The 25,354-nt window shown below is 61.5% G+C and overlaps 2 protein-coding genes across 18 annotated transcripts; both read left to right on the forward strand.

Moving 5' to 3' along the window:
* Positions 1 to 4,656: 4,656 nt before the first annotated feature.
* ABHD16B (abhydrolase domain containing 16B) lies at positions 4,657 to 6,167 on the forward strand. The gene has a single exon (XM_038572908.1). The coding sequence runs from the start codon at positions 4,657 to 4,659 to the stop codon at positions 6,085 to 6,087; it is 1,431 nt and encodes a 476-aa protein (XP_038428836.1). The 3' UTR covers positions 6,088 to 6,167.
* A 124-nt stretch (positions 6,168 to 6,291) lies between these two features.
* TPD52L2 (TPD52 like 2) lies at positions 6,292 to 24,559 on the forward strand. 17 transcript variants are annotated; one of them, XM_038572911.1, is made up of 9 exons: positions 6,292 to 6,739; positions 10,703 to 10,848; positions 13,032 to 13,180; positions 13,993 to 14,052; positions 18,494 to 18,595; positions 21,719 to 21,745; positions 22,596 to 22,637; positions 23,630 to 23,678; positions 24,243 to 24,559. In XM_038572911.1, the coding sequence occupies exons 1-9, from the start codon at positions 6,307 to 6,309 to the stop codon at positions 24,336 to 24,338; spliced, it is 1,104 nt and encodes a 367-aa protein (XP_038428839.1). In that variant the 5' UTR covers positions 6,292 to 6,306; the 3' UTR covers positions 24,339 to 24,559. The 17 variants fall into 17 exon arrangements, with proteins under 17 accessions (XP_038428839.1, XP_038428837.1, XP_038428841.1 ...); XM_038572909.1 differs by having other exon boundaries at positions 22,497 to 22,637; positions 24,243 to 24,472; XM_038572920.1 differs by lacking the exon at positions 6,292 to 6,739 and adding an exon at positions 8,571 to 8,693.
* The last annotated feature ends 795 nt before the right edge of the window (positions 24,560 to 25,354 follow it).

A 25,354-nucleotide genomic window follows, 5' to 3' on the forward strand; every position in this document is an offset into this window, starting at 1 on the left:
GACCAAGGGGCCTCTGGCGCCGCCAGCCCTGGGCTCCCCGCCCCGCCCCGACCTCTGGCGACCTCCCCAGGCCGTGCCCCCCGCCCACACCCACCGTGCCCTCAGCCTCCCGTGGGGGGCACTGCGGGCGGCCTGACGCCAGGGACAGCCCCTCGGCGCCGCGGAGCCTGGAGCGGGGGGCGGGGGGTGGGGGGCGCCAGAGCTTGGGCAGGGACCCGGCCGCCCAGGCCCTCGGGGGCGCTGCTGAAGAATCCACATTGCCACGACCCGGAAGGGCCAGGAAGGGCACCCGCGGCGCCCTCGGGAGTCAGAGCCGCCCCCACGCTCGGCCCAGGAGGGGCGCCCCGGGCGGCTGGCTGGGAGCTGGTCGGTGGCATCCCAGACCCTCTGGCAAGGCCCCTTCCCGCCCACTGCCGGTTTTCGGGGTCCCACAACCGCCAGGCAACGTGTGGCAGCCGCCGAAGGCCTGGGCCTCGCCCGTCGCACGGGGTCCCCATCTTCCCGTCCCCCCATCAAGCCCGGCCGCTCCACTCTCTCCCCCGGAGCCAGGCCTGGCCGCGTAGCTCCAGGCCGCAGTTTCCGTCTGGGGCGCGGTGGCCATGGCACCGGGTCCCCCAGGTGAGGGGTCACTGGGGGCAGCGAGACACAGAACACCAAGGGGACCGTGGCGCTGCTGGGATGGCTTCCGGGGCGCCCTGGGCGCGGGGCCGGCTCAGCTCGCCGCCCGTCCCCGCGGGAAACCCCAGCAAGACACAGGCCCACACTGGCTGGCGCCCCTTCACCCAGGCGGGCCTCGTAGGGACCTCCGGGCAGGGAGCACCCGGTGCTCAGGGCGGCCACCGCGGCCCAGGGGAAAGGCCTGGAAAGGCAGAGCCGCCGAGAGGGGAGGTGTACGGGGCCCGGGGCCTGCTCCCCGGAGCGATCGCCCTCACCAGTGCTGGCGGCGCCCCTGAGCAAACAAGCGGCGGGGTCCCCCGTTCGGCACATCGGCTTTCCTAAAAGCCCTCGTCCCACTACACGTCGTGCACGTTCGTAGGCAAAGAGGGAAGGTGCACAAGGTCGCGGCCAGTTCGGACCGTCGCAGCCAGGGAGCTCAGAGGGGGCCGGGTAACGCTTCCGGCCTGTCTCAGGGGTGGCCGAGCCCTGCCTAGTCGTTGTGAACTCCGGGACGTGAGCGCTCTCCTCACACCGGCCCCTGTGCACGGTGTCACTGTGGTGGCAGAGGGGACCCTGACTGGGCGCGCGGCCGCCCCTGTGAGTTGGTGTTGAACTTGGTCATCGGGGCCGTTCCCGGGCACGGGGCCGCGCCTGCCTGCACGACGCCTGGTCTGCAGAAACGGGCAATACCCGGGCCGGGGGCAGGGGGGGACTGTGCTCCAGGGAACTTGGCCCCCTGGGACCAGCCTGCTGGGCTCCTGACCCCAACCCAAACTTTACCCTGATGGTGGGGGTGCAGTGGGAGGAGACTGGCCCTGCTGGGAGGCAGGAAGGAGAGGGCGTGGGTGTGTACTGCTCCCCACCAACCCCACCATCCTTGAGGGCTCTGGGTAATTCTCTGTGATTCCAGATGTTCAGCAGCTGTCTTGGCCATTTCCGCCCCTTCTTTGACCCTGCATCCGCCAGGAAGCGTCCCCTCCTGTCCTCAGGCTCTGAGCCACCCCCCACCTTCCCTGCACCCCATTTCCTGAGCAGAGGCGTTTGTGCAGACTCAGCTCCCTCTCCCGCCAGGGTGGCTTCAGTTTTCCCAAGGCCCGGGCTCTGCTCCCAGAGCCCCGGGCTGCTGTGGTCAGCTCACGGCTGCCGCCTGGCTGGACACCCTCTGCCAGGGGCTCCGATCCCAGCCCCCACCCCTCCAGCCTCTGGGACTGGCGTTTTCTCTCTCCCTCCACTCTTGCTCCAAGGTTGGCTGGGTCTGCTCCTGCGGCATAAATCAGGGCCTCCAGGGAGGCAGAGCAGAACCGGCCAGGAGGGAGCACTGCCTCAGTGGGGGAGGGTGGAAGCCAGAGGTCACAGAGCCCAGCAGGCTCTGCGGGGGTGGGGTATATGCTCAGATGTCTGCCCGGCAGACCTGGGGCTCGAGGGGGGGTTGCCTCCTCCAACTGAGACCTGATAATTGAGATTACGGCCCCACCTTCCCTGAGCAGATGGGAGGGGGAGCACAAGAGGTCATTGCTGCTGCAGCTGGTCCTGTCTGGGGGGCTCTGCTCTTCTGGAGAGGGGACAGCAGGAGGAGGTCTCCCTTCCTGTCACATGCTTTCCTGTCTCAACAGGGCTGGTGGTTGGGGGCACTTGGGCTCCCATGGGCTGGGGGGCAGGGCTGGTGGGGTCAGGGGCCAGGCCAGACACAGGCTACGGGCACTTCCAGCCTGCTGATCTCTGCTCCTCGGAAGCTGGCCTCTGCTCCCCCTCCACCAAAGCCACCTCTTCCTCCAGGCCTCCTGCTCTTCTAGGGCGAGCCAAGGGCAAATGGACCTGAGTGACGGAAAGTCTATTTCCAAAGACAAGTCTCAGAGCTCAGCAAGCCGAGAGACTGTCCCCAGGAGGACGGGCTCCTCCAAGCCCCACGAGATGTGGCGTTCTAACATACTTTGAGGACAGTCTTCCAGGAGACCCCTGTGTTGGTTTGGATTCAGGCTGAGGACCCAACGAGGCCTTCTACTCTGCTGTTGGAGGTCATGCCTCCGATCTCACAAAGTGAGCCGGGAGCTTCTGGATCTGGCACCCCCACCCCCAGCTTCTGAGTTTATGAAAAGGGTTCCCAGAAGAGTAAGTGTCCCCACTCTCGCCCACGTTTTTCACTCCCACTACTAACCCAGGACCAGGGGGCACATTTCGGGAGGACCAGGACCACCAATCCCCGTGGGCAGCAGTTATGCCCACCCCTTGACCTCAGGCAAGGCACCCTGTGGGCTCTCCTGGGGTAGTCTCCCCACGGCCCCTGCTGCCACTCAGACCCAAGGAAAAGGTGAGGTGGTTGCAGGGAAGAGGGAGCAAGAGGGGACTCTTGTCCAGGTGCACCAGTGGACCCCGAGTCACCCCACTGGTCCTCAGGACCTGACCACGGAGCACAGCAGCCCAACCTGGGATATGAGCTGGATAATCAGGAAAATCTGGATCTCAGTTGGCTGGGGGAGGGATGCGGGGCGGGGGGGGGAAGGTGCCAGGCTGAGCAACAAATAATAAACAAACCTAAAAACAGGATATCCAGTTAGAGCTGAATTTCTGACAAATAAGGTTTATAAAAGTATGACCCATGCAAGTAGGACACCCTTCTACTCAAAAGTATTTATTGTCTATCTGAAATTCAAACTTACGTGGGCATTCTGTGTTTTAGCTGGAGAGCCCAGTGGAGGGATATCCAGCCTCCCAATTCACTCTGTCAACCCCTCCTGCTTGCCAGCCCCTAAGGACCCCAGCAGCCTGCAGCTCTGCTGCACAAGCCTGGTGGGGACTGGGCTGCAGGGGACGCACCTACACGGAGCAGGGGCGCAGAGCGGGCTTGCGGGGGCCTGGAACCCCCTGCCCAGAACACTCTGGGTCTGTGAGGCGGGTCCGGCTGCCCGGCTCCAAGGCTCTGCCTCGGTTTGCCCAATTTGCTGTTTCCGGTCCAGGCGACTATAGAACGAGCCCTAAGAGCCTGGCTCGACCCCTGTCCCCTCTGCCCTCAGGGTGGGCCGGCCCTCTCGAGCACAGGAGAAAAAGAGGAACCCACTGAAGCCCTCCAGAAAAGAGGAAGGTACAGCTTGCGGGCTGATTTGAGTGAGGAGTGGGGAGGAGGGCTTGGCCAGGGGCTGAAAATGAGGAACACCCGCCAGGCAGGACCTACCTGGAGGTCACTGCCTCTGCTGGCACCCGTGGAAAGAGGATGCAGAACAGGTGGGGGGTTTCCAGCCCAAGCTCACCCCCTTTCCTGGAAAGGAAGGTGTGGGGTGGGGGTGGGGGGACAGGACCTTGGACACACACTGCCTCACTGCTCTGTGGCACCCCCGTGGCCAGACTCAGTTTCTCCCCTAGGGTGAGGAGGTGCATGGGATTCCTGGGCCGAGAACTGGTACCAGCGGCCTTCCTCGGGGCCTCCAGTGCCTGAGCTCGCAGCCTGAGCACCCCTGTTTCCCCCTTGGGAGCACCTGGGCAGGCAGGGAGCCATGGTGGCCCACAGCGGGCCTCGGCTGGGGCCAGGGAGGCCCTGCGTGTTGCTGCCGAGGCCGGGCTCCTGGCCAGGAAGAGGCCAAGGCTGTAGGTTTCCGGGCCGCTGCCCGCCCTCCGTGGGGGTGGGGGTGGGGCTGCTCAGGTGTGACGGGCGCCCACGGGAGCCGCAGGCACGGGAGGGTGGGCGAGGGCGGGCGGCTGCGCGCGGGGGCGGGGCCGAGGCCTTTGTCGCCGTCACAGGGGCCGCCTCGCTCCCAGCAACAGTGACTCACGTGGGGGCACGTGCGCCGCCGCGGACCCCCAGGCCCGGGTCACAAAGGCCGCAGGGCCGGGGCCTGAAGAGGCGCGTCCCCAGACGGCCGAGCGCGGCGCTCGCCCCCGGTCCCGGCCCCGCAGCCCCCGCGGCCCCCGCGGCCCCCCGACCCCCGTGGACCTCCCCGCCCCCGCAGCCCCCGCAGCCCCGCCGCGCGCACACGGCTCCCGCGGAGCGCCGGCGCCTCGACGCCCATGTGCGTGGTGTGCTTCGTGAAGGCGCTGGTGCACGTGTTCAGGCTGTACCTGGCCGCCAGCTGCAGCTCCGGCCTCTGCGGCCGGCCCGTGGACTTCCGCTGGGACGCGGTGCGCGCGGGCGGGGGCGCGGGCGGGGGCGCGGGCGCGGGCGGGGGGCGGCGGGCGCTGACGTGCGCGGCGGCCGCGGCGGGCCTGTGGCTGGTGCTCGGCGGGGCGCGGGGCGGGGGCGCGGCGGGGCGGCCGCGGGGCGGGGCGCGGGGCCCGGCGCTGTGCCTCCTGCTGCAGCTGCGCGAGCTCCCGGGGCAGCTGGCCTGCTACGCGCTGGCGCACTCGCTGGGCCGCTGGCTCGTGTACCCGGGCTCCGTGTCCCTGATGGCGCGCGCGCTGCTGCCGCTGCTGCAGCGGGGCCAGGAGCGCCTGGTGGAGCGCTACGGCGGCCGGCGCGCCAAGCTGGCGGCCCGCGACGGCGGCGAGATCGACGCGGTGTTCATGGACCGGCGCGCGCGCCCGGGCCGCGGCGGCCGCGGCCTGCGCCTCGTCGTCTGCTGCGAGGGCAACGCCGGCTTCTATGAGATGGGCTGCCTGTCGGCGCCGCTGGAGGCCGGCTACTCGGTGCTGGGCTGGCACCACGCGCGCTTCGGCGGCGGCTCGGGCGCGCCGTCCCCCGAGCACGACGCCAACGCGGTGGACGTGGCGGTCAGGTTCGCGCTGCAGCGCCTGCGCTTCCCGCCCGCGCACGTGGTGCTCTACGGCTGGTCCATCGGCGCCTTCACCGCCGCCCGGGCCGCCGTGACCTACCCGGAGCTGGGCGCGCTCGTGCTCGACGCCAGCTTCGACGACCTGGTGCCGCTGGCGCTCAAGGTCATGCCGCACAGCTGGAAGGGGCTCGTGGTGCGCACCGTGCGCGAGCACTTCCACCTCGACGTGGCCGCGCCGCTCTGCCGCTACCCGGGCCCGGTGCTGCTGCTGCGGCGCTCGCGGTCCGCCGCGGCGGGCACCCCGGGGCCCCCGCGCCCCCTGCCGGCCGGCGGCGGGGAGGGCAACCGCGGCGACGAGCTGCTCCTGCGGCTGCTGCGCCACCGCTACCCGGCGCTGATGGCGCGCGAGGGCCTGGCCGCCGTGACGCGCTGGCTGCGGGCCGGGAGCCCCGCGCGGGAGGCCGCCCTGTACGCGCGCGCGCGCGTGGACGACGAGTGGTGCCTGGCGCTGCTGCGCTCCTACCGCGCGCGCCGCGAGGCCGAGCCGCCGGACGCCGGGGCCTGCGGGCCGCACGGGCCGCCCTTCCCGTGGCGGCTGGGCCGGGGCCTGAGCGCGCGCCGCCGCCGCCAGCTCGCGCTCTTCCTGGCGCGCAGACACCTCAGGACCGTGGACGCCACGCACTGCAGTCCGCTGGAGCCGGAGGACTTCCAGCTGCCCTGGAGGCTGTAGTCCCCGGCCTGCGGCGGCCGCCGGCGCCCCGCGCCCCCTCCCCCCTCCCCACGCCCACGCCAGTAAAGCCGGCCCTGCCTGGGGATCCCGACCTGCTGAATGGGGAGGGCGCCGCGCACCCCCTCGCCCCTGGTCCCCCCCGCCGAACGCCGCGGACCTCCGTGCGCTCCCACTCCCGGGAGGAGCCAGAGCCCAGCCCGACCCAGCGGTGGTGCCTCGATGCCCCCGCGGGATGGCGGGAAGGCGGGAAGGCGGGAAGGCGGGAAGGCGGGAGGCGGGGGGGCTCCCCGAGGTGCCCCGACCTGGCCTAGGAGACAGGACGGTCCTGGGAGGGGTCCGTGCCCGTCACCCCTCGCTGTGAGAGGACGGTGGTCCGTAGCCCCCGCGGCAGGTGCAGCAGGAGAGCGACGTGGGCGCCCGGGCCCCCTCCCCGCCTCCGCGTTCCTGGTGCTCAGGCAGGCCGCGTGGGGCGCAGGCACACCTGCGCTGGCCACCCCAGGGCAGGGCCGGGCCGGGCCGGGCGGGGCGGGGCTCCCGGCCCAAGGGTGCAGCGCTGAACCAGACGCCCCTGGGCGCAGCCGAGCTGACGGGCTGAGCACGGCAGGAGGTGGGGGCCCCTGGCTGTCCCCGCCCCAGGACTGCGGCCAGCCAGGTGGGCTGAGCGGCAGCCGGACAAACCAAGGTGGCGAGTGGGGCAGATGTTTACTGCACAGGCCACGGCAACACGTGGCTGTGATACTCCAGAGGCGGGGGGGGGGGGGGGGGATGCCTGTGGCCAGGTGAGGCAGGTGCTGGGGGGGAGGACATCTGCAGCCAGGTGAGGCAGCTGGGGGATACCTGTGGCCAGGTGCTGGGGGGGACACCTGAGGCCGGGTGAGGCAGGTGGGGGGGCACCTGCACCCAGGTGAGGCAGGCACTGGGGGGAGACACCTGTGTCCAAGTGAGGCAGGTGGAGGGGGGGGTCACCTGCACTCAGGTGAGGTGGACTCTGGGGGGTGACACCTGTGTCTAGGTGAGGCAGGGGGACACTGCACCCAGGTGAGGCAGGCACTGGGGGCAGACGCCTGTGTCCAGGTGAGGCAGGTGCTGGGGGGTTGGGAAGGACACCTGCAGCCAGGTGAGGCAGGTGTAGGGATGCCTGTGGCCAGGTGAAGCAGGTGCTGGGGGGGGGGGACACCTGTGTCCAGGTGAGGCAGGTGGGCGGGTCACCTGTACCCAGGTGAGGGCTGAGGCGGGCACTGGGGGGGGCGACACCTGTGCACAGGTGAGGCAGGTGGGGGGCACCTGCACCCAGGTGAGGTGGGCACTGGGGGGTGACACCTGTGTCCAGGTGAGGCAGGTGCTGGGGGGTTGGGAAGGACACCTGCAGCCAGGTGAGGCAGGTGTAGGGATGCCTGTGGCCAGGTGAAGCAGGTGCTGGGGGGGGGGACACCTGTGTCCAGGTGAGGCAGGTGGGCGGGTCACCTGTACCCAGGTGAGGGCTGAGGCGGGCACTGGGGGGGGCGACACCTGTGGCCAGGTGAGGCAGGTGGGGGCACCTGCACCCAGGTGAGGCGGGCACTGAGGGGGCGACGCCTGTTTCCAGGTGAAGCAGGTGCCCCGGGGGGACGCCTGTGGCCAGGTGAGCCTTGAGCGATACACGAAGGGGCTCCGGGCAGCGCGGTCCGCAGGCTCAGGTCCGGAGCGTCCCACCACGTAAGGGTTTGCTCGCAGTGGCGACTCCGAGCCAAAGCGGGGAGGCCTGGGGCCTTGTTTCAGCACCACCGGGTGGTCCAGAGCTGGCTCCCGGCCGAGAAGTCCGGCGTTTGCTGGTGACCCCGGGCCCATCCCTCCGGCCTCGCGCCCCCCACCCCCGGCCCGGCTCCGGGGCTGCCGGAGAAGGAAGCGCAGGGGCCCTGGGGGATCGCGGTACCGGCGCTCGGGGCCTGTCGGTAGGTCGGGGCGGAGGGGGCAGAAGGGGCGGGGGGGGAGGGGGCCCGGCCGGCAGCGCATGCGCAGACCGGCGCCCGCGGCCGGGGGGGGGGGGGGTTGGGGGCGGGGGGGCAGCGGCGCGGACCCGCCTTTTCCCACGTAACGCGGTGCAATCCCCGCAACAACTGAGGGGAGGAACCACCCCCAGAGTCAGGCGGGCGGGCCTCACGGGGCCTCAAGCGGGCTGTGCGCGGCGTTAGCCTCGGCGCTGCCTGGAAGAGGCCAGCCCCAGGCTGCCCGGCGCCATGTCGGACAGTCCTCCCACTCCCACTGCCCCCTCCCCGAGGCCCCGCGGCCTGTTCCACCTGCGCCCCGCCGGGGGGCCGACGGAGGCATCCCTTAGGACCGGCCGCCCCTTCCGGCTTCGGCCGCAGCCTCGGCCAATCAGGTTGGGGCAGGTAATAGGGACGGGGCCGAGCCACGCCCTCATTGGACACAGCCGGCGGGGGCGGGGCAGGCGGCAAGCGGAAGTGGGCCGTCGCGTCGCTGATTACGTCACGCCGCCGTGGCTGAGGCGGTTCCGCTGGCTGGCGTGGACGCGGCTGGCGAGCCCCGGTGCGGCCCGGCGCCCGAGACCCCGGCCCCGACCCCCCTGCGGCCCGGCCGCCGCGCGAACATGGACTCCGCAGGCCAAGGTACCCGCGGCCGGCGCCTCGGCGCGTCCCCGGCGGCGCGTCTCGGACCCTCGGGCCCGCCGCCTCCGTCCGCCGCGCGGCTCGCCTGCAGCTGCGAGCCTCAAAGCTTCCGACGGCCGAGGCTCGGCGTCCGGGCCGCTCGGGCGGGTCCCCGGCGCCCCTGCCTCCGCCCGGGCCGCTGGCGGCGTGCCCGGCCGGCCTCCGTCCCCCTCGGGTGGCAACGCGGCTCGGAGCCCGGGCTCCCTGGGGGCGGGCGGCCGAGCGGAGCTGACGGCGCGTTCCTGCGCGGCCGCCCCGGGCAACTGCGGGGCTCCCGGGCTCTGAGACGGTCCGCGGCTCTTCCTGCCCTAGCTCGGGTGCGGGAGGCTCGGCGTTGGGCCTGCTGCGGAGCTGGGCGGGACGAGGGGAGCTGCTTGGCGCCTGCTGCGTGCCGGGTGCGCTGCAGACCCGCCTCGCACGCGGCCTCGCTCCGTTTTCGGGGTGACCCCTTGAGACTTGCTGTGTTGTCCCCATGCAGGTGATGGATGGCACAGCCCTGGGCAGCGGGGACTCCCCGGACCGCCGCGCCGCGCCTTGGCCTGCTTGCTTAGTGCCCAGCCTCTCCCTGGGGTGATGCCTGTGGGCTCAACGTGTCCGGGGGCATTCGTTTATTACCATTATTATTTTTTAAACAGAAGAGAAGGATAGTGGGGATTTTAAGGCATGTAGCAAATTTGAGCAGGTTCAACGTAGCAGATACAAACGCAGAAGTCAAGTCAGGTAGGTTGAGCTCAGGATCTGTTGGTAAACTGGACACCCTTTATGTCGTGAACAGGTTGGCCAGGAGGTGCTGACCTCAGCTGTCCCGGGGCGTGTGAAGGGAATAAGCCAAATAGAGCATCTTTGGTTAGTTTGTTTGTTTAATATTTTATTCATTCATGTGAGACACACAGAGAGAGACGGAGGCAGAGGGAGAAGCAGGAGCCACGCAGGGAGCCCGACGTGGGACTCGATCCCGGGACCCCAGGATGACGCCCTGGGCCGAAGGCGGCACTAAACCGCTGCACCACCCAGGGATCCCAGCATCTTTGGTTTTAAGTGCAGTCTATTTTTAGCACACTCTGGGATTTCCACTAGAGAAACATAATCTGCGAACTAAAGAACTTCTTTCCCACCTTTGTGACTTCACATTTATTTTATTTGTTTCCTTCTTAAAAAGTTCACTTATTTAACATCTACAGCTCCCGTAGGGCTCGAGCTCCCAGCCCTGGGTTTAAGAGCCAGCCAAGTGCTCCTGTGCCTTTACTGTTAAATGTGCTAGACATGGTGCCGATTGCGTGGTACTGAAGGACGGCCGTGGGTTCGGAGCTGGGAAGAATTGAAGCTGACGCATGTTTCCTCGTGTGGCATCTCGCCAACTTTTAGTGCAGGCGGGAAGATGCTTTTAAATCAAAGAGAAGATAGTGTAGGAATTGGAACCCGATCCGGTGCAGCAGAGGTGCGGAAGCAGTGTTGCCTCTGCGCCTCGCTGCGTGTTGCTGTGGAGCGAGGGTCGAGGACAGACTACAAGGCGTATTTTGTTTTGCTGACTCCCGGCTGGGGCTGGATGACGGGCATACGCTCCTGGTGTGCAATTTTAGTGTGTGTTCTGCGGATTGGTTGATTGCAAGTGGTGCTTGTGTTTACAGCTGCATTAGGTTTCTCCGCTCTAAAACTTACATCTATTAGGTCTGACAGCTTTGTGGCAAAGGTTTCCGATCTCAGGAAAGTGCACTCGCATGGGGGAAGCAGTTAGGGTCTGGCTGCCTTTCTTGTGCCCTGAAGTAGCACCTTAGGTGGTCTGAGGCGCCCTTGGCCTGATGCCAAACCATCCCTGCAGAGCTTGTTCAGGTAGAGGTGTTGGTTCTCTCCACGGTCCCCGCCGCCCAGCCTGTCCTCTCGACCTCTCCTTCTTCCTTGGTGGAGACCTCGACCTCGTCCACTTCTCTTTAACTTCGTATTGACACCATCTGGCCTTATGTCTCTGGCAGATATCAACCTGAATTCTCCTAACAAAGGTCTGCTGTCCGACTCCATGACAGATGTCCCTGTCGACACGGCGGTGGCTGCCCAGACTCCTGCTGCGGAGGGTCTGACCGAGGCTGAGGAGGAGGAGCTTAGGGCTGAGCTTGCAAAGGTGCTGTGTCTTGGCCATTTTTCCTGGGGTAACCATGAACTAATGAGGGGGCAGAGAGCTGGCTGTGCTCTGCAGAAATTGCCCTGGGAGGGCATTCCTAGAGTCCTTCAGAAACTGCTCTTTGTGGCCACGTTGTCTGTGCTCAGCGCCTCGTAAATACTCCATGAGGAGGACGTCTGCATGGGGACAGCTGCTCTGAGCACACCGTCTACTGGGAGTTTCTTCATTAGAATTAACACTTGATAGTTTGGAGACTCCACAAGCCATCTGCCCTGGATCTTCATTTTTCTTTTAAAACATTTAATTTGTAAAAAGTGCTTCATGTGAGCATTTTGTTTATTTATTTTTAAAGATGCAGAGAGGATCTCCTTTTTTTTTTTTTAACAATTTATTTATTCATGAGAGAGAGGAAGAGACACAAGCAGAGGGAGAAGCAGGCTCCCTATAGGGAGCCTGATGCAGGACTCGATCCCAGAACCCCGGGATCATGCCTGGGCCAAAGGCAGATGCTAAACCACTGAGCCACCCAGGTGCCCCTCATGTGATGATTTTAAAGTGAGTCTTTTAAGAGGAAATGGTAATTAAGACCCAAAATTTCCAAGTACAATTTTTACTTATAGCTTCTGCTGGAGATGTTTCTTTTTACTGTGTGATGCAGAATCTAGTGGTACTCACTTGGGATTCAAAATCTGGGGACATGGGGCAGCCCGGGTGATGCAGCGGATTAGTGCCGCCTGCCACCCAGCGTGTGATCCTGGAGACCTGGGATCAAGTCCCACGTCAGTCTCCCTGCATGGAGCCTGCTTCTCCCTCTGCCTGTGTTTCTGCCTCTATCATTCATGAATAAAAATAAATAAACAAAGCAAGCAAGCAATCTTTTTAAAAAACAAAACCTGGGGACATGAACTTGTCAGTATCTGAGTGTAGCATCTGTCAGTCAGAGCTGGTGTGCTGCCTGTCACAGGCCTCTGCGCTGTCTTCAGAGATGAGCCCTGTGTTGATAAAAGAGCTAGGTGGGCAGATGAACCTCAGCCACGACCAGGTTTCAGACCAAGGGGGAAAAGGATTCAGCGGTTTCTGAGTTGAGTGAAGATTATGGGAGTAGCAACAGGCAATGCAGTGAGGCTCATGCTTTGCACTAGGTCATTTCAGAGTTGAGCTGCAGAGTGGAGAAGTTCTATGTCACTTAAAATTTTCAGCGTGAACTTCCCCTAACACAGCTGGATTGCACACCCTCAAGCCCTGTCGATCATCACACCAGAGTGGAATGTTCTAATCACTGGTTGTTACTGCTGGAGTAATGTGTAATAGTTGGGCCTTAGATGATCCTGTGTTTCTAAATTACATCTTGTTTCAACTGTTTTCTGATGGAAAACTAATGATATAAGGATTCTGAGCTACTTTTTATCACTTTATTCCAAACAACCACTTTTTAAAGAGAAGGACCCCCCCCCCTTTTTTTTTTAAATGGCAGCTGTTGACACAGGAGCTGGAAAACAGACATCTGGTGTTGTGAAACTCCAGAGAACGCTTCTTTCTCAAGTTGCATCCTTTTTGTTGTTGTTGTTAATTTTACGGCCTCAGAAGATTCAGGTCTTTATTGTCAGGAGAGTTTCTCTTACCAGTTCAAACTACTTTAACACAGAAGGGAATTTACTTTTGGCCTGGGTAACTGCCTTTCCCAAGACCTGAGATGACTTCAGGAACATACGCGTTCCCGTAAGGGCTGTTGCTCTGTTATCTGGGTATCTGGCTGGCCGGCCATCTGTTTGTCAGCTCCCCTTCCCAGTGCAGATGGGTCCTGACTGCCAGTAGTTCCAGCTTCTGAGCCCAGAAGGAGAGGGGCTTGACTCTTCAGACACCTGTGCCCCGTCCGGCGGGGGTGGGATGGAGCTATGATAGGCCTGGCGTGGTGATGCGTGGGTGGGCACAGTGATTGCAAGCCCCACCAGAGCCACTTGACTTGGGGGGATGAGACAGTCTTCCCGAAGAAGTTGGAGTGCCAGTACCAGAGAAAAACAGGGTGGTGGTTGGACACAGACTCCGTTCTTAACGCAGGTTATGTTTCTGTAAGCGGAAAGTCCTTAGAGCATTCCGAGAAACTTCTCATTGCAGTGTGTGTGAGGATGTTAGTCACTTCCCACAACACTGGTACTAATCAAGTCAACTGTGTGCTTTTACAGGTGGAAGAGGAAATTGTCACTCTGCGCCAGGTCCTGGCAGCTAAGGAGAGGCACTGTGCGGAGCTGAAAAGGAAGCTGGGCCTCTCTGCCTTGGAAGGCCTGAAGCAGAACCTGTCCAGGAGCTGGCATGACGTGCAGGTCTCGAACGCGTAGGTACCTGCCCTGGGGACTCAAGTATGCCTGTGTGCAAGCAGCCAGCCAGAGGTTCTGAGTCCTTGACCTAACCCCTGGTGTGCAAAGAGCTTAGAGTCTACACATGCTTTTAAAAGGCAGTTGGACGCGCTAGCTAGTTGTCGAAGCAGAAACTGACAAGAGTGTGTTCCAGTGTCCAAAGTTGAGAGGACACTGATGAGGTCCTTAACGAGGCTGATTTTCTGTGATCCCATAGCTCAGTGTGTGCCGAAGCGGACACGAGTCCTTCTCATGAGCACGTTGTGATCACAGCCCCAGGACCTCTGACCCAGATGTGACTCAGTTCTCTGAACTTGGGGAGTGCAGCTACATGGCTCTGAAACACATCCTCCGACATTTGGAGGGTCGGTTTGGGGAAATGTTTCCCATTAAGAAGCCACGTCCCTGCCGAGAGGTTGAATCACATTTCATGAAAATCACCTACAAAATCTTATTTCTCTGTCTTAGGAAGCCCTAGATTTTGAATCCGAAGGGTGACTGCCTTCCTTGCTCCTCACAGCAGTCCTGTTCCCCAAGCGCTGTCTTCCGTGGACTGTCCAGGCCCTCGCTTGGCATGACAGGAAGAGGACTGATTGGCTCTGCCACGGCCTCCCCTGGGCCTGCCCAGCAGGTGCTGAGAGGAGGGACAGATCCTGTCCTCAGGCGGGCTGCACACCCAGCATTGCTGCTCTCCAGCCCTCCTCTGTGCTCCCTGGCCTTGCACCTGTAGTTTGAAACCTTAGTTAAAATAACTGTTCTACGTGATTTACCACAGACTTTCTGTTTTTAGCTATATGAGAACTTCTGAGAAACTTGGAGAGTGGAATGAGAAAGTGACCCAGTCAGACCTGTGAGTGCCTTTGCCGTCACACCTCCCTCCCCCTCCTCTTCCTCTCTACACTCCTAGGGACTGGGAGGCTGTGGCACTTGGCACAAACCTGGTTTGGGTGTCTTTTGGCTATTTTATTTTTAGTATTTTTCTGTTCTTAAACACAAATGGAAGTATAATTCTTGTGAAATGGGTGCCTCCCTCTGGTTGCCACGGATGCATCCCTTAGATGGGAGGCCTAGCTGGGTCTGGGAGCATCTCTGGCTGTTAGGCAGCCCTCAGCCTTCCGAGTGGGCAGACTGGCTGACCGCCATTGGGACTGATGCTGGTGTTCACTTGTGGGGTGGGGGGGTCTTTCTCCTGCAGACCTAGCTCCAGAGGAGGGGTTCTCACAGCTTCACTCAGACTTAGCGCTGGTTCTTGGGCGAGGGCTGCCACACAGGCCATGCTGGTGGGATCTTGGAGGAGCCGCTTTGGTCTCGGGGGCACCAGGTGTCAGCCACACAGGATATTAGCAGAGTAGGAAACACGCAGATCGGTTTTCGTGTCCGTCAGAGCTGTAGTTCAGAGTGAGTTCTGATGTTTTATTTGAGATTCTTACTCATGGTAATAGCACTTCATTGATCTTTGCTCCAATCTGATTATAATTCCTTTGAACTGGGTGGGGTCACGTGTTAAGCTATTCACTTTCGGGGATTCTTTTCCCTTTTGTTGAGGAGGAAGTACAGTGGGGGCTCCCAGAGAGCATGGCGGACAGTCCTTTGTGTTTGGAAGGAAATGGTTGTTAACGAGCTGGTCTTTGTGTGTCCTGGGACCCAGGTCAGCTGGCTCTGTGCTCGCAGTCGTCATAGCCTGGTGGCACCAGGGGAGCTGGGCACCAGGGCGCTCTGGCGGGTCCTGCGGTTGGTGTGGTTTGGTGTGACCGCAGCCATGGCCACACCCTGGCGTGTTGTTTCTGCGGGGCTGTATCGGAGGATGCCTCCACCACCTGCAGACGTTCTTGAGGTTGAGACAGTGGCTGTCATCTGTGTAGTTTGGGCACCAAGCAGGCTCACGGTGTGCACTTAACCCGAAAAGACTCTCGGGAGACTTTGGTGCTGTTTGTAAAACCGGTTGACAACAGGTTGCTAGGATAGTGTCTCAAATAACTACAACTGTGACTCCTCTGAGAAGCCTGTGGCTCTGGGCATGGAAGTGGCTGGTGGGGTGGCCTTCCCAAGCATCTTGCCAGACGGCGGCCATTCCCCTGAGGCCTCACCCCAAATTCCGTTTGTGGAGCAATTGCCAAAGTGACACTCCGGGGGCTGGAGTGTCTCTGCAGGGACGGCCCAGGAGGACGATGACCCAGCTCCTGGTGGGATGACTGGAAACATTGGCTGCCTTGCGCTCCCTGGGGTGAAGGTGCCTGCCTGGTCATTGCTGCAGGAGGCCACTGGTGGGGTGCGACTGCCCTGAGCGTCAGCAAAAATATCTGTGCCTGTAGCGCTGCTTTTCGTGAAGCCATGCTGGGCATAAGCAGTGTCGATGCTACGCGTGCTTTCTCGTCTCAGGGAACTAGTTCTTTATTCAGACTGCCATGCACAAGAGGTGTGTTCTCTTCGTTGGGTCGCCTAACCGGCTTCTGTCTATTGGTAGACAGAGCTGAAGATGTGCAGGTGGCACCAGGTAAACTCCGTAGTCGTGGTTGGTGTGTCGAGTCCTTCGTTTGTACGTGACAGTGCAGATGTAGATGGTGTCGGCCTTGTCCGACTCCTCCCTGGTGCAGGAGGGTGCCCTGCAGTGCAGATTCGAGTCATTGTATTGCCGCCCAGCAGCAAGGTGGCCGCTGTGGGTCTCGCTGGACTCTCAGTGTGGTCAGGGAGCCGGAGGCAGCTCTGGCTGTCCAGACTGGGATTGTGCCCACCCAGAGTTAGAGGTGGCATCGGCCCCCAGGGGAGGGGCCAGGAGCAGGTGCATCCAGCCGATGCCCCATGCTGACTGTGATGGAGGGAGGCTGGTATCAGTCAGGGTCCTACACTTTTGTTTTCCTAAAAGGTAGAAGTAATTTCAGAGGGGTGCTGGCCAGGGTGGCACAGCGCAGCCTTGAGCGTGTCTGGGCCTGAGTTCCCTGCGTGTAGACTCTGGCTCTGCCCCCCAGCCCTGTCGCTGCCTGAGCTTGGCCTCCGCGTCAGGGACCCTCCAGCGCATCCACCTTGGTTTGGAGGTTCCCGTCCCTGATGGAGTCACTCGTCACTCCTCATTTCCACACCCCAGAGCTCCTGAGGGTGGTGGGGTGTGGGAAATCTCTGCGTGGCTCTCCAGCGGGGGTGGTGCCCTTCGGCGTGGCCCATGGCCAGGGTCTCCTGTCCGTTGTCTCGTGGCCGGCTCCAGTCTGAGTCAGCCTCGGGATGCGCCTCCTCGTGGCCCGCGGTGCTCGGCACACGCTTGCCGGCTCTCCCACTGCAGTTCGCCTGTGGACACAGGCTCTGAAGACTTTGCCTTCCGTTCTCTGCTTCAGACCATTTGCCTTCGACAAACAGTTTCACCTGGTCTTACGTACCCGTTATTTCACGAGAAATGGCTTGAAGACGTTTTCTGAGTGTTTTCAAAACGAAATGCGCATTTCATTTCATAAGTTACCTTGTAGTTGGTGTTTTATCAGCAATGGCCAAGGCTTCCAGTCTGTTTCTTGCAGATAACCTATTTTAGCTCACTTTGAAGAGCGCAGTTTGCCAGGCAAGGGTGAGGGGTGGAGCAGCCCAAAGCACTACCACAAGTCAGGGGCCCCAGAGAAGGTTCCAGAGCCTTTCCTTAGCCGGCTGTGTTGTAGAGGGTGTGCAGCACATTTCCTCTTCCCTTTATTGCCACGGTTCTGCTGACCCCGGGCAGGTGTGGTGCAGGTAGCAGCTCCTGGCCAGGGCTCCATCAGGTTGGAAGGCGGTGCCTCGGAGGATTTCAGCTGGGTGTGTGGAAAGCGTCCCACGAGGAGTGTGTGCACTTCAGTGTCTAGTGAGGACCAGGCTGCGGTCGGCCCCTCCGCTGGGCGGCCCATCTAGGTCCCAGCCCCGGAGTTCTCGGGGCTGCTGCCGCACACGTGCTTCCATTTAGTTTCCACTCCCATTCAGTTCTGTGGTCCTTTCTGTCACGGGGGAAAGGATTTCTGGGAGCCAGATTTGGCTAACGGTTGGATTCAGAATTAGACTTTAGTTATTGCCTTAGGAGATCCAGAGCAAATCTTCCAGTAAAGATTTTAGATTATTTTCTCTCCATAATTCATACGTTCCTGGATTCATAGATCTTCCTAGAAAGTAAGGTAAACTTCCTGTTCTGGTGACTTCACCATGTTTTCAAACTCACCTGCTAGAAAGCACATGTTTTGAGTCCTAAGCCCTTCTGGGCACCAGAGAAGCCCAAGGCCCCACGTGCTGTGAGAGAGCCTGCCAAGTAGAGGGAGGCCCCTCCAGGAGTGCGCAAGGCCGGGCTTCCCCAGGGCTTCCCCAGGACAGGACGGTGGGGACAGACGGGGTGGCGCCTGGCGGGGGCGGGGCTTGGAGGCTGTCTGGAGTGGTCAGGAGGGCCGGGGAGGGGGAGCAGCAAGCACCCAGTGGGACCTCCTGCAGATGACACTGGGGAGCGGATGGGAGGGAGGGGTCCAGAAGCCCTGGTGCTGCTGGTGCTGCTGGTGCCATCTGACCTTCCCTGCTCTGACCTGGTGACACCCACAAGGCATCAGGGAGTAGGCAGGCGCCTCGAGAGCCTTGCATCACAGGCTGTTTCCTTAGGTTGGCCAGAAACGAGCCCTCGACCAGGCTGCTGGTCTTTTGTTTATGGTGGCAGCTGAACAGGGACTGGCCCTGCCAGGTGTGGCCAAGGTGGGCCCGACGGTGTCTTTGTGGTCCCTGTGGCCATCTCACAGACATTGCAGTCATGGGTCCATGTCTGGGATGCACGCGCGCCCAGGTGGATGGGGCAGGAGGGCATGGAAAGGGGGGTGTTTACTGATCCAAAGCCACCATTTGCACTGAGATGAAGGTCCCCCAGCTTAGAAAGGTGGTCATAAGACTGCAGAGGAGGATGGGGGCTGGAGGGGCTCCCGGGCCTGCCAGGGCTGCACACCCACACTGTCCAGCGCATCTCCCCACGGGCTTGGTGGAGTTTTGATAGGAGAGGCTCTCCAAATAAAGTAAAAGAATGAGGGGTTTTTCTGGGTTCTGTCCCCAACCCAGAGCCCCTGTGGGTCTTTCTTCACCGCAGCAGGCAGAGGCTGCATGTCCCAGGTAGTCAGCGTCGTGAGCACTTGAGTGTTAGATGCGGTGGCGTGAGGTCAGGGGGCGGTTGTTGCAGAGCTGGGAGGTTGTGGCCCGGCGCACGCTCACTAACGGCTCTCTCTTCCTTCTCTTGGGGTCTCTGGCGCCTCGCCTTCTTGGCTTTGGGTGGCAGCTGCCCCTCCTATTGGGTTGGTTCAACTGGTGTTTCTTCTCAGCTACAAGAAGACTCAGGAAACCCTCTCTCAGGCGGGACAGAAGACTTCAGCTGCCCTGTCCACCGTGGGCTCCGCCATTAGCAGGAAGCTCGGGGATATGAGGTGAGATGCTTCGTCGGGTGAGGGTTCGGGGGACCTAGAGCTGCTGGAGGCTCTGCAGCGGCCCAGGCTCAGATGCATACCCCTCGGGGGCCCCTTGGCACCCACAGATGCGGACACACAAGCCTGGACCAGTCGGTTCCCGGTCCCTGGTCTGTGGGCTGCCTCTTTGCCATTCTGTGTTTCTTGGGGGAGGGGGTCACTGTTTCTTTTGAGTAACTTCTAATGCTTGGGACCCGTAAAGGCGGCTGCTTCCCTTTGAAGTTTCACAGAGGGAAGACGGCCCCGTCTGGGGCTCGGTGTCAGGGGTGGGGTGTCACTCTGGGCGGCGGTGGGGGTGGGGGTGGGGCATGTTGTTTCCTCGAGTGTTTGCCCTGCCCCGGTCTCCGAGGTCTCAGAGCGTTTGGCTGCAGGCCAGGGGCCCCTCCTGAATGGTCTCTCCCAGAGCTGCTGAGACCTTCCTGGCCCCCACAGGTACCTCGAGCAGGGCCTGGGTCCAGGAGAGTGGAGCAGATGGCCACTTGGCTGGGCTGCAGCCTCACGGCTCCGGCTTGCCCAGCCGTTTCTGCTCTGGGCTCCGGCTGTACCTGCTGGCCCTCCTCTGCTACCCAGCAGGGAGCCAGGGGCATGGCTGCCTCCCTGCTGTGCCCTTGGCAGGCCGTCCTCCAGGACTGTGGGGGCCCAGCGTGCACCGTGGAGCAGCAGTGTGCATGTACTTTGTGACCGTTGCCAGCGTCCTGGCCCCCGACGCACACGGGACCAGCCCCCTCACTTAGGGATTCCGGGGGAACGTCTCCGCTCCCCCACCCCGTGCTGAGGCTTCTGTCTTCTCAGTTGAGAGTCACACTGGTGATGCCTGTGGGCGTGGTGTGCAGCGTTGGGGTCATCCCGCCCTGGAGCCCCTCCTCCCCTCGGGGGCTGCCTCCCCGCCTGCTTAGGTTGGGCACTTCCGCACCTCACAGGCCTGGCACTTGCCTTGTGGGGCCGCAAGGTGGGAGCTCTGCCCTGGTCCCAGAGCCACAGGTGAAGCCACAGACACTTGGACCCGATGGTCGATGCCCACAGCCTTTTTTATTAGTTTCTTGTAATTAGCCCCCCTCCGATTTTTATTTTGAAAAATTTCAAATTTTCGGAGAGGCTGAACGGTCAGTATGCAGTCTGTGTGCCTCAGGAGTGCGCGCTTCTGCAGCTGAGGATCCGGTCGTGCTCCCAGCACCTGTGCCTGGGGGGGTCCTTTGGGGTCAGCCTGTGAACGTAGGCCTGGAGCACAGTGGCTGTGAGGTATTTGGCCCTACAAGCTGTGGCGCGGAGTTGACAGCAAAGCAGGTGTGCGGTGGTTCCTCCCATAGGCGTCACGGTAATGTGCTAATGCTGACTTTGTGGGTGTGTTCCTGTAACAAATCTCATTTGAAATTAGATGGGACGCCATCGCTGCTGCGCTCTGGGACACCTGCTTGGCCACGTGAGCCGTGCTGTGGTAAGCCCGGTGACAGACTGATCACACGCCACTGGTGGCCTGGCCTTGGTCCCAGGGAGTGCCACGGAGGGCAAGGCGGGCCGTCCCAGCGCCACCGGAGCGAGCCGTGTGTCAGGTTGTGCTTGTGCTCTCAAAAGAGAGCATTTGAAGGAGGCAGGGAACGTCTGCAGTGCCTACGTTCCGTGCTCACTAGGAGTGTCCTCTGTCACTCTGGGCAGTACTCGCTCATCTTAAGTGTCCTTACGGTCAAGTGTGTGCAGTGTTGGCGCTGAGGCGCATGGCTGCGGTCGAGCTGTCGCAGGCCATCTTGATGGGGCTGCCCTTGGACGACGGCACATTTCTCCGTCTGTGCCTGCGTTCCCGCCCTTGGCTCTGGGAACAGGCATTTGCTGCTGAGCCATGGCATGTAGCCTCCGGTCCCGTGCCTGGCCTCCCTGTGCCTGCCACGGGTCGTGTTAGCACCTGTGCTGCATGTGCGTGGACCGGCCAGCGGGAGGAACCGGGTCCTAGGAGGAACCTTGGTGCCCAGGGGCACTGTCCCGTTTACCGGTGGGCCTCGCCCTGGGGCTCTTTGGTTTTATCCTGCTGTGTTTGCAGGAGTACGGGGAACTCGGACCTTTCCGAGTACTTGATGTGCCCACCATTGCCTCACACATGGTCTCAGGTGGTTTCTGAGGCTGAGGCCTCTTAACCTTGTCAGTTTGCAGCCGAGGTTCAGGACTCCCCACTTCTTGAGAATGAAAATGAGGCCTAGGGAAGTTTCTATATATTGAGATGTTTGCCCCAAATCCGTGTCCTCGGTGGGCTTGTCCTGGAGCAGCCCTGGCCTGAGAGCCTTTTTGCATGCTCTGGGCCCGAGGTGGCAGTCTGGGAGAGAAGACTGGATTTGGGTTCCAGCAGGGAAGGGTCTCTGGTTAGCTTGGTGACCTGTGACAAGGCACCTGCCTTCCCTAATCCTCAGACTCCTCCTCCACCTGGAGATGGCAGGGCCTGCTGCCCATCCACGCGGGTCACTCCTGAGATGACCTCCACCTTGGGGGGTAAGAGGTGGCGGGCCTGGCTGCGACGTGGAGGACGTGGCTGTGCTGCCCTTGGACACTTGATTTCTAGCTTGGAATCTGTCGTCCATAGTGATGCAGCCAGAGTGTAAGGCCCTCGGCTCCAGGGGTGTCCCCGGTCCTGTGGCAGGATATGTGTGTGTGCTCTGGTCCAGCCCGGGCCCTGTGGAGATGCAAGCCAACCTGTTGCCGCCTGGCATGTCAGCTGAGCCTGGCTGGTCTGGGCTCGCAGGTGTGGGGAAGGCACACAGACCCGGGGCTGGAGCCTGCCTCAGCACACCGCACACCTCTGCACCGCTCCTCTCTCTGTGGCTTCTTCCCTCTAACTCCAAACAGGGTCATGGACATGCGGGCACCTCGTCTGTGACCCAGGTGGGGTTGTGTGTGTGCGGGAGCAGCGGCCTCTCACAGAGTTGGGGCTTGGGGAGAGTGGAGGCAGGGTGCATGGCCTGCTCTCCCTGGTGGTGTGAGGACCGGGGGTGGTCGTGGGGGTCCCTGCGTGGCCTTCTGGAGCTTGAGTGAGGGTCTGGGTGGGCCCTGGCCTCCCTCTCCTAACGCTGTGTTTCTTCTCCTCCTGCTGCCACCTCTCAGGGCTCGTCCGTTCTCACACTCGTTTAGGTAAGACTGCGGCTGGACGTGCCTGCGAGGCTCTTCCGAGGCAGGGCAGGGTGGTCTGTGGCTGGCCTGCGGGAGGCCGGGCTGGAAGACGTGCTGAGGGGCACCATGGCCCCTTGCTGGCCGCTGTGACCGCGTGGCTCCTCGCTGGCCTGCAGCCCGGCCTCAGGGAGCTTGCCCTGGAGCTCATGCCCCACGTATCCCCGGGAAGAGAGCTGGTCGTGTGGGCGGGTCATGCTGACTCTCACTGTTGTGTCCCGTGCATCTTCCTCCAAAACGCTGGCTGCTGTTTTCTCCTCCCCCGAGAGGCAGGCCTGTCCCCGCAAGCCGACATTGTCCCGTTGGTCCCGTGAGGCAGCGAGCAGCACTGGGCCGCAGTCGGGCCTCCCGAGGTCCCCACTCTGTGCTGATTCAGTGGCGCTTTCCTAGCCTGACGCTAGTGCTGCCGCCCCGTCACACACCCTTCCGGCCTGGAGGCCTGGAGCCCAAATCCAGAACAATGTGTGATTGTAAATATTTTTACTTACTTGACCTGGTTCTTTCTCTTTTGCCAAAAAGTCACTTCCCTTGCTGTGAAGTCATGGGAGGACACCTGACAGTCCCTTGTACCAGAAGTCTTTTGAAGCCCCAGGCCTACGTGTTAAAGCTCTCCCCCGCAGGGTGCCGTTTCTGGGTCAGCTTTGGGGGCCGGGGAGAGGACCCTGGGGTCGGGGGCCTTCTGTCGTGCGGTGGCCAGAGCTCGCCTGCCCTGCAGAGTCGGGTTCTGGTGGACGAGCCGATGGCGCGGTGAATGCCAGTCTGTCCCTGTGCTAACTCCTGCTTCCTTCTCTGCCTCTACCATGCTTGCGAGCAGCAGCTCTTCAATCCGCCACTCGATAAGTATGCCGGCCATGAGGTAACGTGCACTCGTGCTCCGGAGCTCTCAGAGCCGGGGTGGGAGCCGGGTGGGAGCGGGTGGCTCCTGCCGGTCAGCCTCACACATCCCGCGTCCCTGAGCCAAAGACCATCTTCCCCTGGCAGCCTCCTGTGGGCCAAGGGTTAGAAAGACCCCATCGAGGCTAACGAGCTAGTGGGGAAGAGGCTCCGAGGAATGCATTGTGCCAAACAGGCTCCATCTAGAAGCTTCCAGAGCTGCCCGTGGAGCTGGCCAGGGAGGGGCAGAGAGAGCCATGCACACACCTGGCACCCAGGAGGCCTGAGATGCCTCCGAGCCTACTATGGAAACTTTGATCCGCACCTGGAGGGGAGTCCTGGTCTCAGATCACCCAGAGGTGTGGCCTGTTCTGGAAACCTTCCCTGTGGTGCAGCAGCAGAGCCCCCGTCCTCGTTACAGGAGAATCTGCTGTGGCTGCCGCCCCCCACAGCCTGTGTGCGGGTCCTTGACAGGCTGCTACCAGAGGCCTGAGGGCTGGGGGCTGGGCCAGCCAGGGGGGCCGGTGGGGAAGGGTGCCGGCTGGGGCCGGGCCTGGCCTGCTTCCTCCTGCTCGCTCCCTTGTCCCAGAACTGTCCTTGGTTTTCCTTTGCTTGACTTGTGTCAGAGATTGGTGTCAGGAGCACCCGGGACGTTCCGTGACCTCAGCATGTGTGTACCTCGGGTGCAGTGACGTGTGCCCCACACTCACCCACCCGCTGGCGACGTGCAGGCGCTGTGCTTGCAGTTGGCAGGTGTGGCCGACCTGCTCTGACCTGGAAGCCACCAGGATGACCTGGCCTGGGCCGTCTTCAGACCTTGCTGTGCCCCCCTCCTGTGGGGCCTGTCAGCGTTTACAGTGAGGTCTCAGGATGCTGTCAGGGATCTTTCTGGAGCTTGACCCTAAAGCCGAGATTTAGGAGGGCAGCACAAGCACTTGCTCGCTGCACTGATCTCTCCTCCTTCTCTCTTTAAAGGAATTCTGCGACCTTCAAGTCCTTTGAAGACCGAGTTGGGACCATAAAGGTAACTGTATCTGGACCATTCACTTGTCTTGTCGGGGTGTGACCTGTCCTTTACGTAAACTTGCTTAGTCACCGTAGTTCCCGTGCAGCGACAGGAACTAACGCAGGGGGGTCCTTGTACCTTTTACACAGTTTCCCCAGTGATCCCGTTTTGCGCCACAAGCAGGATAGGACAGTGGTACAGCCAAGGTGGACAGTCTCATCCCCACAGCCGTCCTTCCTGGTGCTCGCCTTCCTCCGGCTGCCCCACAGCCACTAATCTGTTCTCCATTTCGATGACTTACCATTTCACGAGTGTCATGGGATTGGAACCATATAGCGTGGAGCCTTTGAAGATTTGCTCTCTTTACACTGCATAAGTCCCTGGAAATACTGCCAGCCTGTTGCCCGTGTCGGGGATTTGCTCCTTGATACTGCTGATCGATGTCCATCCATGTGGTGTAGACTCTAGGGAGCTGAGCAGCTGGGATTCCCAGCGCCGCCTAGCGCCTGCCGGGCATGGTGTACTCTGTCTCAGGGTTTGGTTTTGTTTTGTTTTGTTTCTTGGTTTTTTTCCCATCTGTAGTCTAAGGTTGTAGGTGGCAGAGAGAATGGCAGTGACAACCTTCCCTCCCCGACCGGGAGTGGCGACAAGCCCCTGCCCGACCACACGCCTTTCTAAGCCCATCGCAGCTTTGCCTGGCCACGGAACAAGTGCAAGCACACCCTCATCGCCACTGCAGCCCTGCCCCGGAGCAGCAGCCCGCCAGGCCGCAGGCGGACGCACACAGCTGGTTTTGAGGAGAGTCGTGCCGTTCACATGTAGACGTGGCCGCTGTGTTCGCATGAGTTAGAGAACACAGTCTTGTACGCAGATGCTTTACATTGAAGTTGGTAGATGCAGACCACTGTGCCGTCCTTCCTGGGGCGCAGGGAGTGGACGGGACCGTGGGCCCTTGGGAATCTTGCTCGTTGGTGAGAACGTGGAAAGAGCAGGAGAGCGATAAGCATGAGATAAGTGGGATTTCCTCAGCCTCTCCTTTACTAAGTTACAGAAGGAAGATCCATCCAGAAAGCCCTACCCGGTCTTCAGTTTTTATTTCAAACGCTAAATGAGAAACTGTCCCATTTTCTGAAACCCTCCAGAAAAGAAACTGGTTATCAGCAGCCGCCTAATTGTTACACTAATGATCTAGCTTTAACAAAGCAAATTCTTTATTTTTTAAATGCAGTGAATTTTTCAGAAATTAAAGCTAAGCAAAGCAGCTTTAGCCTCAGTTAGAAAACATTATTTCTTTGGACTCAAGCTGAAATACAACGCCTTACATCGCCTTATGCTTTATTTGTTTATAATGTTTTTATATATAAAAATAAGGGTTCTTTAGTGGGTTTTGAGCACTATGTAGACTTCTGCATCTAGCCCGGAGGGCAGCATGCTTGGACATTGGTGTGTTTTGTTTGCCGATGCACTTCACCCCAGTGTATGAAGCCTGCTTCTCTCTCCTCTAAAGGACTGGGGCAACTCCTGCTGGCCAGAGGGCTCCTGGGCCTCTGGGGGCGGGGGTGGGGCAGGAGGAAGAGCCGGCACCCCCCACAGGGAGAGGCTGGTGCCTTCCGTCCTCCGCTCCAGCCTGCCCGTTTGCCGCACGCTGGGGACGGCCCTGCGTTGGGGTCGGCTGGAACTCTGCTGTCGCCTGT

The sequence above is a fragment of the Canis lupus genome, chromosome 24 (genome assembly GCF_011100685.1).
Source record: "Canis lupus familiaris isolate Mischka breed German Shepherd chromosome 24, alternate assembly UU_Cfam_GSD_1.0, whole genome shotgun sequence".
Lineage (NCBI taxonomy): Eukaryota > Metazoa > Chordata > Mammalia > Carnivora > Canidae > Canis > Canis lupus.